The 17,388-nt window shown below is 47.3% G+C and overlaps 1 protein-coding gene and 1 long non-coding RNA gene across 13 annotated transcripts in view; one reads left to right on the plus strand and one right to left on the minus strand.

Annotated features, from left to right (window-relative positions):
* Positions 1-17,388, minus strand: part of LOC102548223 (uncharacterized) — a 35,168-nt gene that overhangs the window by 10,681 nt on the left and 7,099 nt on the right. For 2 of the 6 annotated variants that reach the window (XR_015623070.1, XR_015623073.1), the window contains exons 1-2: positions 2,740-2,819; positions 1,364-1,465 (exon numbers count right to left, since the gene is read on the minus strand). The exons of 2 other annotated variants lie outside the window; for them this stretch is intronic. This is a non-coding gene — a long non-coding RNA (uncharacterized LOC102548223). Of the gene's footprint in view, positions 1-1,363; positions 1,466-2,739; positions 2,820-17,388 lie in introns of those variants that run through there. 2 more of the 6 variants (XR_015623069.1, XR_015623072.1) reach the window with 1 other exon arrangement.
* Positions 6,171-16,252, plus strand: LOC120103545 (uncharacterized). Of its 7 annotated transcripts, none has more exons than XM_087555097.1 (7): positions 6,171-6,332; positions 7,613-7,750; positions 10,591-10,652; positions 11,547-11,639; positions 11,763-11,952; positions 13,078-13,235; positions 14,050-16,252. In XM_087555097.1, exons 1-4 carry the CDS (start codon positions 6,192-6,194, stop codon positions 11,563-11,565), a joined length of 360 nt encoding a protein of 119 aa, XP_087411223.1. In that variant the 5' UTR covers positions 6,171-6,191; the 3' UTR covers positions 11,566-11,639; positions 11,763-11,952; positions 13,078-13,235; positions 14,050-16,252. The 7 variants fall into 7 exon arrangements, 6 of the variants coding, with proteins under 6 accessions (XP_087411223.1, XP_087411222.1, XP_087411218.1 ...); XM_087555096.1 differs by having other exon boundaries at positions 13,081-13,235; positions 14,050-14,431; XM_087555092.1 differs by adding an exon at positions 10,952-11,062 and having other exon boundaries at positions 11,763-14,431.

The following is a 17,388-nucleotide window of genomic DNA, read 5'->3' on the forward strand; positions in this document are numbered from 1 at the left end:
CAAACTCACTCTCCTCAGAAACTCGGAAGCTCTGAGCAATTGAAGCCAAAGTTCCACGGAACAGAAAGAGCTAAATGCCTCCTGGCAGGAAGGGCTTAGTAACTTTAGTCTGTTGGAAACGTGTCAGCGTTCCTCTCAGGGCTGGAAGGAGTATTATGGACTGTGCTTCAGCTAAAGGGTTACATTTTCTCCATCAGGGAGGGAGTTGGGATGAAGTAGGGAAACAACCTTGAGAGGAGGTGGGGTCACCATGGAGGGGTTCAGATTCACAAAGGCTTTTCTGGTGAGGGGAAGAGGAGGGACACTGGCCTAGAGAACAGGCCCCAGAGATCCTAGGCTTGTGGTTTTAATTACCCAGTTAGTCACTGGTTTACTGTCATCCAAGTTTTATAAGCTTGTGACCTATGAGAGAGAGAGAGAGAGAGAGAGAGAGAGAGAGAGAGAGAGAGAGAGAGAGAGAATTACCCATTTATTTGTGTGCTGCCACCTTGGACTGTGTAGCAGCCTTGAGGTAGGGTCCTCCAAGGCCACCAGACCTGAACAACTAGGGGTTAGGGACCCTAACTTTTCTATCTTTGGAATACAGTCTCAAGCACAGGGCCTTAGGCACTAGTCCATCCAGTAAAGCTGGAAAACTTTTATAAGAGCCAACCGCTTATAAACTGCTCAGGGAGAGGCTCTGGTGCTCAGAATCCAGATTTTCAAGTCAGAATCAGGGTTGGGGGACAGGATGGGGTGGGATGGGGGCTGGGACCCTGGTGGCCACTGGATTGCTCACCCAGTTTTACTCAGGAAGCAAGAGTCCCCATGGCCCCAGAGGTCCCTGCCAATGCCCTGAGAGGAATGAGTGTTCTGGGCCGGGCACCCTCCAGGGTAGAACTAGGCAGGGTTTTGTGTCCCTGACCTTGGAGCAAAGCCTGAGTTCAGAGCGCACAGCCTCAGCCTCCACGTTGAGAAACCTGATCCTTCTGACGGGAACACTCCGCTCTTTGTGCTTTTCAACACAGCGGGTCCTGCTCCTGGCTCCTGCTCAGTCTCCTGGCTTCAGCTTCCCTCCTGAGCACCTGATGGCTCTTGGTTTACTGTGACTCACTGCTATTATATCTGTCTGGGCTTTTATTTCCAGCACTTCTCTGTGGTTGCCGTGATCCAGCTCCCAGGCAAGACTTTCCATGCGACGGCTGCCGGCCAGCAGGAGAGGAGACCTCCAGTCCATCTGTCAGTATTTGAATAATTTCATACACACGTACAGCTCTCAGCCACCTGGGCTATTTTCGTTTCCTTGAGCTGTGGGAGCCAAAGGCACCAGCCTGGCCGTGGTGTTTTGTTTTTTTTTTTTTTCCCCTGCGGAACCTCTTCTCACCTGCGCATGCCAGGAGTGGGCCACACCGGTCTCTCTCTGAGGCCTTTGCAGTGGCTTCCTGTATCTACAGCCGACTTCCTGTTGTCTTCACATTCTGTTTGCCTGAGTTTTTAAGGTTTCAGGTCAGTAAAATGCAAGCGCAAGCTGGGCCTGGATGCATTTTGGAGACCGGAGTAGGGCCTGCTTGGGTTCCATAGAGAGATCCTGCTATGAAAAAACAACACCGCCCCCCATCAAACAAACAACAGAAAAACAGCCATGCAAAGGACTGCTGGCTTCTGGGTGTCACATTGCACTAGGTATACAAGTCACCAAGAGTGCTCCGGAGGACATGGTGTATTTAAGTCACCCAAAGTAAGGTCTATCTAACAGGACCCCCGCCCCCCCCAAAAAAAAGGATAAAAAGAAAAACCCACCACCAACAAAGAAACCCACAGCCCAATTATACTTAGGAAACAGCATATTCTAATCCATTTTTTGTGATTCAAAACACATTTATATATTAAAGGTTGAGTTTTATCGGAAAAAATCTGTTCTCCTTTAGAAGTCACCATTTCCTAAACCCACAACTCTTTATTTAATACCTATTTATAACCCCAAAGACCTAATTAATGTCTTTTGGGCTGTATTTTAGAAAATTATCTAGCAGTAGTTTTTAAACTAAGGAGGCACCTGATCCTTTAGAGATGTGTTTAGGACATTAAGTGGCATTTTGGATTGTCACTAATCTGGTGGCCACAGTCTGATGGTGAAATGCTATTGACATTTAATGTGTGTATGCATATTCGTGTGCAGTGCGTGTGCGCGTGCATGTATGAACATGGTTTTAAGCCAAAAGGACTTGTCCCTCCCCAAGTGCCAGTTCATTCTCTGGTACACTGGTGAGCAGGATTGGATATATACTCTGTAGAGCGTTTCGAAGCTCTGTGGTTCAAGTACCCCTTGCTGTCTGTCATCTAGGTTCCCTTCCTTGCTTTTTGTTAGGTGCAGGCATGGACAGTTAAGCTCCCCCCCCCATGTCCCCCGTGTCGTCCCGTCCCCCCACCCCACCCCCTGGTCCCTGGAGAGAGTCCACTCTTAGGTTTTGTGGGTCTGGGCCCATTTGGAGTTGGCAGAAGCAACCAGAGGGCTTCGGTTTGTGGCTTTACCTATGCTGGAGGAGAAAAAGAGTGTGTGTGTGAGTCTCTCTCTCTCTCTCTCTCTCTCTCTCTCTCTCTCTCTCTCTCTCTCTCTCTGAGTGTGTGTGTGTGTGTGTGTTTCAATTGGTCTCTGGGGGTTGCTGAGGATGCTACTGTATTATTTTTTAAAAAAAGAGCTTTAGCGTCTTAGAATAAGAAGGAAGAACCCAAAGCTCTAGCTTTAGAGAAAACGTTTACCTGGTACCTCACGAAGGTCTGGCGACTGGAGAAGAACCCTGAGAACAGAGAGTGGGCCTTCGCGCCTGCCTCTCCAGAGTAAGGCTACAGCAGCGGGAAGGTCCCCAACATACCAAATTTACAGCTCAGAATCACTTGACTCTGTATCCCTGCTTGGGTCGAAACAGAAAACGCCCATGGCAACTGGCAAATGTGCCCAAAGAGGCAGCGTGTGTTTTATGAAAACAAGGGAAGGCTCCCGGGGCAGCGGCCTGGGGCAGCGGCTGGGGCTGGAGTGGACCTCAGGCCAGCAGCCGCCGGGAAGCTCGGCTGTGGGCCAGGAACCCTGATGCAGCGGGACAGTCGGGATCGCTGAGCAGCTGCTCCGTCCCCGCGGGGCACAGGTGCAGTCTGGCTTTGCATCCTGAAGCAGGACTCTGGGGAGGAGGTGCACAGTCTGGTGGCCCTCAAATTGGTTCCTGCACTCAACTGAGGAAGTCGCTGCGGAGTTCAGAGGGGAGGGCAGCCCAGGGATGTTGGCTGGAGAATTGTTTGGATGCCTGCCTCTCTTTGCCTTCTTTCCTAACAGGATGTGTGGAGGAAGGGGAGCAAAGCCCTTTTTAAATTTTTGAAAATGTCCGAGCCGTAGTTGTTCCTGCCTTTAATCCCAGCATTAAGGAGGCAGAGGCAGGCAGATCTCTGTGAGCTCAAGGCCTACCTGGTCTACAGATCGAGTTTCAGGACAGCCAAGGCTACACAAAGAAATCCTGTCTTAAAACACACGCAAGCAAGCAAGCAAACAAACAAACAAATTGAAAATGACCTTAAGGGCAATGTCCTACCAATTGTAGTGCTCAGTAGTCCTTGATTTTACAGACTCAGACACTGAACTATGAGAGAACAGATTTTAGTTGTAAGTCCTGGTTAGTTGTCAGGCCAGAGATCTGCTGTTCCTGCTCCTCCCACTGTTTGGACATGTGGCTTCCCACATTCACCATGGTTTCCCCTTTAAGACTACCTACTAAAACAAAAGTGTGTGAATTGTTCTTAGTGTTAAAGTTATAGCTGGTTCTGTTGGTACACACCTATAATCCCAACACGTGGGAGGCCAAAGCAGGTATAGGTCATGAGTTCAAGGATACACTGAACTACACAAAGAACCACTGTCTCAAAAACAAACCAACAGCCAAAACAAAAAGCCCCAAGAATTATAGAAATTTAGGGGAACTGCAAAAGACCCTCTCAGTATTAAACATTACTGTCCAATCAAGACCGTTTGAGAATCACTCGCCTGGCTCTTTAGCAGAAGGTTGCTTTAAATCACCGTTTCTTAGAAATTAGAGGCTACACATTTATAACTACAAAATTAGATGACTCTGCCCAGAAATGAGAGACTAGGAATTAGACACACTCCCTGGTGCACACAGATAAGACAAGGGTCATGGCTAGGCAACGAAGGTGGTGAATGTCTGAGATAGCCAGTTTCTTCCTCCCACCAGTCGGCTCCTGCTGACCAACGGGCTCAACCACATCAGGACATAACACGTGACAATTTCAGACAAATCAACCACAAAGACAATCGTGTCTTCTTAAAAGCCCAACCCTCAAGAGAAGCCAGTTTCCATCTTCCTGAGCCCCCTCTCGAGTCTGCAGGGGGCCTTTTTCTGTGTGTGCCTGCTGTACATGTGTTTCCTCACTTCCAATAAATGGCTTTTCTTCAACGGCTGGTTCTGTCTGCAGTGTTTGAGATTTCTCTGCTGCTACCTGTTTTAAATTCTTTAACTGGCAGAGAAAACAAACCTGATTAAGATCCCTAGATTGTACAATTTCCAGACTCCTAGACCGTATCAGAAACTTAAATGTGACTTCTCTGCTCAATAGAAATGCAAATCACATTTGTCTGAGGGGGAGGGGAAGACCTCCCCAAATAAATAACCCCAAAGGTTGCAGTTTTGGGGCCCCACAGGGCTTTAATCATTTAATTTTTTTACAGCCTTCCTTTTTATTCTCTGCATATTTACCCCTACCTTGTATTTTGTTCCATGTGTGCACCCGTAGATTCCCTAATTAATGAATGATGTAAATCATTGATACACTCACCTCCTGTCAAGACCTGTATCCCCTCGGCCCCATACCCTCTACTAAGCATGCCACTCACACACTCACCCGTTGTTGATCTGACCCAAGTGGGTTCCTCTGGCGCATCCTCATGGGACCTAAGGACATTTATGCCCCACCTTTGCAACATAAAAGAAATCTCTAATTCAGAAATAAGCTATCAGGTATGAAAACTCAGCATTTCTCTCCAAATAATCTCTATCTTTCTCCTGCGTATTTTATTAATGTCTTACCTATGATCTGAGGATGGGGCCTTGGCCCTCAGAAAGACTGCTATGCCTCTAGCTCTACTAGGATCCTCTCTACCCAACCCCGTACACACAACTCCTAGGCTGAATGAACTGGGCTGTGTAGCTATTCCTAGCTGGATAGCTCACAGAGGAAGGCTCAACATAACCAGCCCACTGAGAGCCCTGTGGTGGCAAATTCGACAAGGAGAATTACAGTGAATATTTGGCAGTGCAAAAGGGAGATAGGGCACTGGGGTCAGCATAGGATAGACAAGGCATAGCCAAGCAACTCCATGAGGGAGCATGAAAGAACTGTGGGGCTGACAAGATGGTGGATGTATTTATTTATTTAGACGGGGTCTTGCTATGTAGCCTGGGCAATTCTCCTGCATTAACATTTTGAGTGCTGGAATCACAAACACGCTGCCAGTGCTTTATTTTATGGTGCTGGGAATTGAATCTAGAGCATTGGATATCAGACAAGCGCTCTGCTGTTTAAACACCTCCCTCCCAAATACCCTCTCCCCAGACACCCCAGCACTCGCTTTGTAGACCTCTGATCTTGGAAGAGTCTGGCTTCTGGAGCTACATTCTGGACTGCCCTGCCACAAGCTCTCGTTGCTTCCACCTGGCCACCCCATGTGAGTTTCCTGAGATGCCATGACGCTCACTTGGGATATGACTCTTCCCTATTACCCAAATGTGGCCTCAAAGGGACCCCACAATCCCTATGAGGGCTATGTGTCTACTTCTTTTAGTCAAAAGCTCTTGACTCACCGTCTCATCCTTTCTAATAAGTTAATAGCCAAGTAATAATAGGAAAATCATTGTATAAACAATGAAAAGTATATCCTACCGTTGGCAGGAATGTAAATTGGCCTAGTCCTTATGGGAAACAATGTGGGGGCTCCTCAGAAATCTACAACTATAAAAGCCACAGTGATCCAATAAGCCCACTCATGGATATATACTCAAAGGAAGTGAAGTGATCATGTGGAAAGGCACACCCCTACTCTCATGTACACTGAAGCACTCTGGAACCAGCGTAGGTAACCAGCAATAGGTGAACGCATAAGAAAAAGGTGGAGTTGGGGGTGTGGCTCAGTGGTGGAACACTTGGTTAGTATGCTCAAGGTCTTGAGTACAATCCCCAGGACCACAGGAAAAGTGAATATGGTCTCTCTCTCCACCTATTTACTCTTCATCCATAAAAGAGAAGAAGTTCTGTTTTCTGCTGAAACATGGACGGAACCAGAGGACATAATGGTAAGGGAAATGTGGTACAGAAAAACCAATGTATGCTCTCATTACAAGTGGATGCTTTAAAAAACTTGCCTCAGAAGTAGAGCATAGACAGGGGCTACAAGAATCTGGAAAGGGTGCATGGGGAGACACTTTACATGGGTATAGGGAGCAACTGGATGAAGGATGATTTCTAATATTCTAGAATGATGGGATGACTATAATAAATTACAATTAATTAAAACATTCAAATAGACAGAGGATGGTTATTTTGTTCTCTCTCTCTCTCTCTCTCTCTCTCTCTCTCTCTCTCTCTCTCTGAGATGGTGTTCCACTATGTACCCCTGTTTGTCCTGGAACTCACTATGTAGACCAGGTTGGCCTTGAATTCAGGGATCTGCCTGCCTCTGCCTGCCAAGTACTGGGGCTGAAGATGTACACCACTACACCTGGCTGAAGACGATTATTTTAGGGCTGGATCTCATATAGTCCAGGTTGGCCTGAAACTCATTGTGTGGCAGAGGCTGACTTCGTATTCCTGATCTCCTAGGTGGTGGGACTACAGACCAGACTCTGTGTTGCTGGGGATCAAAGCCAGGGCTCCCTGTATGCCGGGGAAGTGCTCCACCCACAGAGACAGGGTTCCAGCCCTTCTGCAAGGATTTCCTAAGGAAAAATATGTATTTCTTTGGTTATCCCAGCCTTTCCTCTGCGTCTCTCGATCATTCATTTGTTTTTTCCCATGTGGCCATCACAGATCCCAAGATGAATAAGGCAATGTTTAAGCTTTGAGGAAGCTCTCAGCCCTGCAAGTGCAGTGAGAGGACAGTGGGGTTTGTGCAGGGGTGAAGCGTGAGGGTGGGTCCGGTGTGCCGGTGGGACTGGATCAGGGGCTGTCTTGGGTGGGGGTGAGAAGGAACTGTGTGGCCTTGGCTGGCAGCTTTTCCTCACTGGTTTTCATAGTTCTGGTCAGGAACCACACGTAACCAGAGCCACATGTTCAACTTGGAGTAATTAAATGGCAGCCTCAGCCAGGGCCTGGTGCTCCTTCTAATGTTTTGGAGTTGTAATGCCTTTAATTTTTTTTAATTTAAATATTTGTTAATGTAAGTTACTATATTTAACCCTATAGTCTGTCCGTAAATTTTAAACATTGAGAGACATCTGTTCTTGATTTTTAAAAATGAAGATTTATTTTTGGCTTTTTCCATGAGAACACAGCTTCACTCCTCTAGGCTGGGCTCAAAGAGCATTCAGTTTTGATTTTAATGAGCAATGACTGTAAATTTTGTGTCTTTTGATAGGTTTTATGTAGCCCAGATTGGCCTCAGGCTCACTGTGCGGCCAAGGAGGATCTTAAACTACTGGTTCCTGTCTCTCGAAGACTATTACACTACCACACCAAGTGTGCACTCTCATCTTGCCCGGTTCTAGGACACATGGTAAACAAAAGTAGCAATCCTTATTTGTCACCCACTAAACTGAGGAAGGAAGTTCCCTTATCTAGAGATATCCCAGATAGCTAGAGATATCCCAGGAGCCACACCCAACCATGTAGTCAGGCTGTGTGCACACAAACCCAACTGTGCACTCTAGGCTGAGTGCTCTGCACAAGCAATGGTGCCATAGGCAGGCGGGCAGGCCCCTGGCCCTCTTCCGCAGGGATCACTGTGGTGTTGGAGGTAGACCAGCAGGTTTGGTTATGTTTATTTGGGGTGGGGCTGTAGTGAGAAAGAGTCCCCGAGACATTTTGTAAGGTCTGTTACACTTCTGTTTCTGTTTTGTTGTTATTATTGTTTTTTTGTTTTGCTGTTTGTTTATTTTGGACACAAGGTCTCATTGGGTAGCCTAGGCAATCTTCCTGCCTCCGCCTCCCTAAAGCTGGGATTTTCCTAAATTCTGCTTCTTTTGTGTTACACACAAGAACAGTTCCTACCTCCAGAGGTTGAGTGTGCGATTTCCTACCAGGAGCAGAGATTGACCTTCTGGTCCTCAACCTGTACACCGAGGCCAGGCATCCTTCAGACACAAGCAGGGCTCTCCTGGCTGTGTAGCTCCAGTGTTCCCTTGGCATGTCTCTGAAGCAAGGTGGGGTGTGGTCATGCTGACCCAGGAGCTCCTCTGACCCCTTGTTTCAATTATGTTTCTTTATTGCTGTGGAAGAACACTGGACAAAAGCTCCTTGGGAAAAGACAGCTTATTTTGGCTCACAGTTTGAAGGTACAGTTAGTTTATCAGCTGTCATATTCTATCCACAATCAGGAATCAGAGAGAGACGGTGTTGGGGCTCTGTTTGCTGTCTTCCTTTTTATGCAACCCGGCATCCCAGCTCACAAAACTGGTACCACCCACATTCAGGGTTGGTGTTCCCATCCCTATTAACTCAAACTAGACAGTCTCTCTCAGACCTTCCCAGAGGTATAATAATGCTTAAGTGATCTTAGATCCTGTCAAATTGATTGTCACTATCAACCACCACACAACCCCTGAGGCTGAGCCGATGAGGGTTCACTTCCCCTGGGCTGTGAGGCTTCCCCTCGAGTTCACCAGGTACCAGCTCCCTTCCCCGGCCTACTACTTTTATACCCAGCCCTGTGATCTAGGAGCTTTTGTCAAGATTTCAAGAAAGAAACCAGGACTCAAGTGACATTCCCCTATTTCTACCGAATGTTTTGGAATAATCATATCATAGCACAATACAGCCAACGGCACCAGTACTTTTTTGAGGCCCACTGTCTAGCAGGGGGGAATGTTCTTAGCATCCCTCTTGCCTAACCCATATCCTGTTTACACTCAGCTGGGGGCAAAATGGATCCTTACCTTTTTTTTTTTTTTTTTGGTTCTTTTTTTTCCGGAGCTGGGGACCGAACCCAGGACCTTGCGCTTCCTAGGCAAGCGCTCTACCGGGATCCTTACCTTAAAGACCACATCTTCTCTCCAGTCACCCTTCCTTGTGTCTCAGGTTTATTTATGGCTACAATTCAGACACTGAAACCAGTGAGCCAGGGCTCCCTTCTGGGCAAGGTTTAAGAAAGCAGGCATCTCTGACTAGAATGGAGGGTGAGAGGGGGTAGCAGTGCCTCTGGTGAGAGGGCTCACTGTTAAGAGCACATGCAGCTCCTGCAGAGGACCCAGATTCCATTCCTAGTACCCACATCCAGGATCTTCCAACTGCCTATAACACCTGTTTCAGGGATATGATGCTTTCTTCTGGTCTCCCCGGGCACCTGCATTCATTTGGTGTACACACACACACACACACACACACACACACACACACACACACACAAAAGCACACACACACACGCAAATAAAAACCCTAAAAAAAAATCCCACCCCTTTGTTTTGACAGCTCAGCACCTTTTTTCTGTTTACATCATCCTTCTGCTTACATGCATAGCACTTGTCTGTGCTTCTGGTTCTGGAGCTGACGGACTGAGCCTCAGGACAGACGCCGACAATCCAGGGCTAGTCATCAACATTATTCAAGGCTAGATATGGGCCCAAGTCAGAAGAACAATGGCCAGGCCCTGGATGTTTGCATAGACTTAGAACTGAAATCTAACCTGTTGCAATGTGATCCTAAGGCTTCCCGGGGGTCGGGGGTAGCATCTGCCCACTGTGTGGGGGTTAGAAAAGCCACGGGAGAAAAACAATGTTGAGAGAAACTGCCAAGACTGCAGAAGTTCACTTCCAGTTCAGACGTCTGTAAGTAAGTGTTTCCACTATGTCCATTTGGATTAGGACCATCCCCTACCCTTATAACCATGAATTCCATCTCCACCACATAAACACAGAAAAAAAGAGGTTCTGCGTGAGCCCTGGTCATCATTAAAGGAAGTCGGGGCAGGAATCAAACGGGGCAGGAACCTGGAGGGAGGAGCCGATGCAGAGGCCTCAGAGGAGTGCTGCTTCCTGGTTTGCTCCAGTGGCCTGCTCAGTGTGCTTTGTTAGAGAACCAGGACCATCTGTCCGTGGGCAGGCTCCACCCACACTGGGCTGGGCCCTCTGCATCAATCACCTATTAAGGAACTGCTCTACTGGCTTTATTTGCTTAACTGAGGTTTCCTCCTCTCAGATGACCTTAGCTTGGGTCAAGTAGACTATAGCTAGCCAGCAGAGTGGGCTTGCAGGGTTTCAGTTCATAATGGACTAAGAATTCTTTCCTTGGTTGAATTCTCCTCCACTCACCCAGCTACTGCAGTGACCCTGGGATTGGCCATCCAGACTCCAGTCCACAACTTAGAAAACGATTGGTGGACTCAGCGTTGTGTTTTCACAGGTCTTCACGTCTTCAGGTTGCAGTGGACTTCTGTGGGACAAGCAACGTCATGCCCTACCCAGGTGCCGGTGGAAACTAGATTCAGTTCTTAATGACTCTACTCCCTCACCAGCAAATGATTTAAATGAGATAGGATCTATGGTCTTCTTAAGTAAATAAAACCTGGATGGAGGCTTTCTGTAGCTGTCAACACTGTAGTATCTTTCTATCTTCCTTTCTCACCATACTCAGCATTGGACATATTCTCTGTGGGATAGAAAGCCCTTCTCCACCCACACACGCCCCTTCCCCTGACATCACTGTGAGGGAACCATGGGTAAGGGAGGCTGGAAAAGGTATCTCAGTCCTATGTGCCAGGTAGATATTGGGGGTCCCTTTCTGAAGAAGAAAGAAGAGGAGGAGGAAATGGAAGAGGAAGAAAAGAGGAGGATGACGATGACGAAGAGGAAGAGGAGGAGGAAGTCTGTAGCAGGTTAATGAAACATGCTACAGCAAGATCCTTACAGGGTTAACTCCATAGCTGGTGGGACCTAAGAAACCCCCTGGGCAAAAGGATGATTGATTCAGAAGCTGGCAGACACTCCCCTCCCTGCTGTGAATGCTAAGAAACTGTTTAGGACCTCAGGGGAAACCTTCACTCTTATTATCCGTCCTGACTGTTCACAGGTCACCCCCCAGGTCAGTTCCACAAGAACAGCTGGGCTTCCAACAGTGTGAGGCCTCAGAACCAGTTCAGGAAGCTTCCAGGGAGCCTTGTCCTTACTTGACCGTCTGGCTGAGAACAGACAATAGCAGCTTTCTTCATGTCAAAGTGGGGAGGGGTTTCCTGATGCGTGACACTACCATAGGGTGGGGGGGGGTATGAATAGCTGAATGATAGTATTCCATGCAGGGTTGTTCGAGCCTCCTCTATAGCTCAGGAGAACTGTAACTGGATTTCATATCCATCTTCACAGGTTAATAACAGCCATGTGACAAACACCCTCCCCATTGGCTGGTTAACACTGGAGAGTGCTCAACGTGGTGCTTGGTTCAGAGGCCCCTCCCAGGTAAGAAGAGTGATCACATCAGTATTACTAAGTATCTATTCCATCTCCATTGTGCATACAAGACTGATGTAAGCGCTGAGGAGATCATGGAGATGAGAAAAGATACTGTTCCTCCTCTCACAGGGTTTAAATCTACCAGAGAAAATAGGAGTTATTTCAAAACGCTGCTGTGTCATATGAATTTCCAAAAACAAAGGAAAGGCTTGGGAGAGGGGAATAAGTAGGTGCTCTACTTCCTGCACTTACCACTGAAGTGTCTTCAAGAGGCTGATTTCTCAATCCCCGTGTGTCCTTCAGAAGAGATGGAGACAGTGTATCCTAACTCATGTGGGACAGGGTGGGGTGGCGGATGGGGACTTGGGGCTCACAGGTGAAAGCTGCTCTTGCAAACAGTAGCTTTGGTATCTCCTGCTAATCCCTACCCCCTCCTGCTTTCTTGCTGAGCCCTACCTCAGTTTACCCTTCCCCAAAGTGGAGCAATTGCCTTTGTGTCCTCTTTGTGCCCACATGGTTCCCTCACAGTGATGTCAGGGGAAGGGGCGTGTGTGGGTGGAGAAGGGCTTTCTATCCCACAGTCTGCTGGAACAGCTTCCTGAAAACTGGGTTTCTTCAAATCTTTCTTCAAATCTTTCTTGGAGATGTCAGTGTGACGTTTTCAAATTGGCTGATTTGGCTTTGAATTTATCTTTATTATTTTATTTTCAAGAGTAATGAATGAAGGACAGCCAGACAGAAAAAAATTCCCAGGGAAAATGATTATGACATCAGGAGCCCAGGGGAGGCCCCGTGTTTGAAGCCTAACACTCTGTAGATCTAAGGCAGCTCCCCTATGGCTGGGAAGCCTTGTTCTGGCTACACGTTGGGCAGCCATCACTCCTTCTTCAGTAGTGGGGTCCTCCACACTGCTCTGTAATGTGAGGTCCTCGAATCTGTCCACATGTAGCTTGCATTTATTTGTTTGCCTGGATTTTTTCTTCCTGTGTTTCCTCAATGTTTACTGAACGCCAGTTCTTGTCTTGTGAATCTTGTCTCTGCTATCTTCTGGGTTTCCTTAGAAAGGCACAACCTTCTCCATCAAAACTTCCCATGTCCTTGGCCCAGATTAGTATCCATCTATCCTATGGCTTCACTCTTATCTGTTCTGACCATTCACAGGTCACCCCCCAGGTCAGTTCCACAAGAACGGCTGGGCTTCCAACAGAGGCCTCAGAACCAGTTCAGGACCGTAGTATCTTTATGTAGTCACATGAGAAATTTGGGCCACCTGGGTCTAGCTAACAAAGACTCACGTCAGTAGGGCTTTAGTAGCCTGACAGGTCTGAATGTAACTTCCTCCTCTGGGACTAAGGGAAAGGGAGCTGAAGACCAGCACTGTGGATGAGAGTCAAGATGAGGCTTAGAAGAATAGAAGCAGAGTTTTATACTTAATGATTGGAAGAAGAAAACAATCACAGGAACAGAAGAATTGCCGTTGGCGTGCATGCAACTGACTTCGAGATTCTGCTTGGCTTCAAGCTCAGAGTGATGGTCATGCTATGTCAATATTCCTGTATGGAGGGAGGGAGGTGGCAGCCCGTCTGGCTTGTTACCTGTCAGGTAATACCTGGATGCATGTTTTAAGTTAACACCGAGGATTGCTAGAGGACAGTGATGTCAAAGTATCTGAGGACCACATCACCTCGGTTATACCACATGACACAATTTAGGGATGCAACGATCACCTTCAAATATTTGATTAGTTGCATGGGAGAGCGCCTGGAGAACTGAAGGTAGAGATGGGCCTTGCCATTCTCAGATCATGGTCCTGCTCCCTCAAACCTTCCCTGTGTCTTTTATCTGTTCCTGCCCTCCTCTCTTCAGGTGGACTCCTCCCTTCAGAGGCTGATCCCACCTCCTACAGGGCAGACCTTGATGATAGCCACCCCAGAAATTTTTGTTTTTCTTCTTCCCAGAGGTGGTTAATAGGATTGATTTCTCTCAATCTGTCCTCAGTGACAGTGATGTAGGTGATGCTCCTCGGGTCACGGGGTCGGGAGGCAGTGTTGGTCACTCCTCTCAAAGCTGTGATCATACACACAGGTTGACGCACGCAGTGAGGATCTATTTTGCTGTGGTTTCTGAGGATTAGTCCACCATAGCAGGAAAGGTGTGATGAAAACAATGGGTGTGGCAGGCCAGGAAACAGAGAGAGGGGATGCTGGCACTTGGCTGGTGTTTTCCTTCTTTCCTTCCTATTCCTTTGGGACCTCTAGTCCATGAGATGTTGCTACCAGAGCAGGTTTCTCCTGAGTTAATCTCTGGAAATGCACACACACACACACACACACACACACACACACACACACACACACACACACAGGGCTGCCTTATCAATCTCCTAGTTTTTTTGTTTTTTTTTTTCTAAATCCAGTCACATCGGCAATGAAGATGAGGACTGAGGACTCTCAGGGCTCCAGGATTACAGAGGTTGAATGACATTCTCAAGCTCACAGAGTTACCACAAGATAGAACTTGGATTCAGTTCTCAGTCCACAAACCGAGAGCCTTCAGATTCACATCCATGATGTTAAACATCCTATTTCATTCTCATCTGACACCTTAATTCAGGTATAACTCTGGTCATTTTAAAGGATCATAGGACTTAATCGATGTTGGGATCAATTGAGTGTTGGTGGTAAACATCTTCAATCCCAGCCTTTTGGAGTAGAGGCAGGAGAATCTGAGTTTCAAGCCAGCCTGGTCTAAAAAGTGAATTCCAGGACAGCTGAGGCTGCACAGAGAAACCCTATCTCAACAAACAAAACAAAATTTAAAAACTAAAAAAAAAAAAAAAAAATAGATAAAGAATGGCTTTCTCAGGATGATAATACTTCCCCCAACCCGAGATCACTAATAAAAACTCCAACGTCAGGCATGGGAAACTCCCTTCCAGCTGTTGATGGGGTGTGGGGGACCCTAAAAGACACTTCAAACAACATAGGCTGTTGGCATTCCCTTGGTTGCCTCTCAGATCCTGAAGGTAAGAACCTATTTCTTAAGGCACCCCATTCTTCTGACACAGTATGTGGAGGAATTGAGCTGGAAGCCTCTTCCCTGAGGATTAACTAACTCTCTTGGGATTAAAAAGTGTCAGGAAAGCATTCAAGAGAGCCAAGCAATCAACAGTCCTGTGCAGCTGTGGGTCAGGGAGCCATGACAATGTGCAGATCTGGGTGTCCGGGGTTATACTGCACAGCTCCAGGAAGCAGCAGAGCGTGGACTACACAGCCAGATGATGGCCGGCCTTTGTCCACTCCTTTGCTAAGCACTGAGATGCTGACGATGGCTTGTTTGGGGAGGGACTAGGGATAGGACCTGTGATTAATAGTTCCTCCTTTACCACATCTATCAGAAGAAGCGTAGTTTATCAGTGAAAGAAACCAGGCAGGCGGCTGTCATATCTGATCATATCAGGAGATTCTAGGGTCAGTCATGGGCTACAGCATCTACTGGATTTGCTGCCCCACAGCCCCCAAAATGTCTGAGTCTGGAAGGACATACAGGCATAATATTCTACCAGGGTCTCTTTTCCTGCTCTGATTGTCTTCTATTAAGTGAGGAGAAGGCTGAGGCAGGAGGATTCCATGAATTGGCAGAGAGGTGGAAGGCAGATAAGGCAGAGGCTGTTTCTTAAGGATAAGAGAGACCAGTTTCTTGTTTGTTAAGATTTGAGGAGCTGAGTAATCAGCCAGGCATGCATCAGGACACATGGAAAGCTCTAGAAAACGTTAGCTGAATAAGAATGAACTCTTAGTGTACATGCCATTCAAGGTCCTTGGCCCTCACTTGTGACAGCATCGGGTCTGTTCTTCTGACAGTTACTCAGACCCTGATGCCCACCCCCCCCCCCCCCCCCGTAGAACTGCTGTCTGTGGAGGGGAGCTGCAAAGGGAGCGGCGGAGGGAGGGGATGGAAGGGGAGTTGTGCTAAGCAGGGGAGTGACTGGTGGGGAACAGGGACTGAGGGGATTCCGGTTGCTTCTGACAAACTGCTGACAGTGAACAAGATGAAACAAAGGAAAAGAAACAGAAAGAGACCCAAACTGGCAAAACCCTGGTGTTGAAGTTTAGAGAGTCTCAGTTTGAAGCCCAGGCTGTCTTAGAGGACACACTGCAGACCAGGCTGGCCTCGAACCTATAGCAATCCTCCTGCCTCTGTCCCCTGAGTGCTAGCATTATAGGACTATGCTACCATACCTAGCTCTTCTATGACTAAAAAAGAAACTAAAATCTTAGCTGGATATGTTCCCATAGACCCAGCATCCTCAAAGATGAGCTTAGGGCTGGACCAGGCAACCTTAAAGGTAGTGACTTCCAGGCTCACCTGAGCTGAAGAGTGAGACTCTGTCTAAAACACAGAAAACCCTTGGCAAACAGGGCCCATAGGATGTGTCCATGGGTAAAGACGCATGCAGACAAGACCTAGTGCCCAATCTCTAGGACCAGAGAGAAGGAGAGAGTCGATTCACAGTGTCCTCTTACTTACACAAGTGTGTCTTTGCACATCTGTACACATGCGTGTGGACATGTATACACACAAACGTACACAAATAAATGAATGTAATAAAAAATCCTAAACAAACAAAACCAGCAAAAACGAACATAGAATAAAAGCTGAGTATGCACACTTGGAATTCTTCCCCTCGGGAGCCTGAGATAGGAAGATTATAAGTTCTGGGCCCTGACTCAAAAACGACAGTAACGTCTGGGGCTGACAAAGATGGCTCGGAGGGCAAAGTGCTTGCTGTACACCTAACAACCTGAGTTCCATCCCCAAAACCCACATACAGGGGGAAGGAGAGCACTGACTCCCCGAAGGCGTTGATTGATCTCCAATGCCCACCATGCACATGTGTGTCTCCCATCACACACTGCATACATTACTGATAATTATAATAAATACATTAAAATCAGAATTGACAAGGCACACTGCCTGGATGGGGCAAGGTACTTTGTTAGGTCTCCCTGTGGGGATTCTAGGAACAAGGTCTGCAAACCAGATCTGTGCACAGAGGACCTCTGTCTGAACCACTTGGTTAATTATCTACCCCAAATGCAGGCTCTCAGAGCAACAGCCATTTCCTTTCTTCAGGGCTGTGTGAATTGTTTGCCTGGGTGCTTGCCCAGCTGCGGTCAACAGAGGTGGGGACGGCACTGGACCAAACTTTGCCTCCCTTGGCATCTATTCCGTGGTTCTGATTGTTGCCTGGCCTTCTTGGCCTCTCATCTTCAACAAGGCTAACCAGGGGTCTACAAGATGGCTCACTTGCTGCCATGGCTGATGGCCTGAGTTCAGTCCCTGGAACCTACAGGGTAGGAGAGAACCGACTTCCAAAATTTCTCCTCCAACCTCCACATGAGCGAACACATACATGAAACAAATATATAAAAAGAAAATCCTGGAGTAATTTAAGTGCTAATGGGTGGAGGTGGGTGGGAAGGCTAATCCAGGATTCTTCATATACAGCACTAAATTCTAAGAGGGAAAGACTAGAAGCAGAAGGGCTTCTTAGGCAGACAGCATCAGCTGCTACATCAGTGGCCGGAACAAGCCACTCATCCAGGGAAGGAAGATCCAAGAGGTAGAGAGATAGCTGTGTTCTCCATAGACTATCAGTCACACAGAAGAGGGCTTTTATACAGCAAGGAGTGGGGCATGTGGTTTTTTTTCCAATCGATGACATCTCATTTTCTCTAACTCTTTCAATTAA

This window comes from Rattus norvegicus, chromosome 6 (genome assembly GCF_021556685.1).
Source record: "Rattus norvegicus strain SHRSP/BbbUtx chromosome 6, alternate assembly SHRSP_T2T, whole genome shotgun sequence".
In the NCBI taxonomy this organism is placed as follows: Eukaryota; Metazoa; Chordata; class Mammalia; order Rodentia; family Muridae; genus Rattus; species Rattus norvegicus.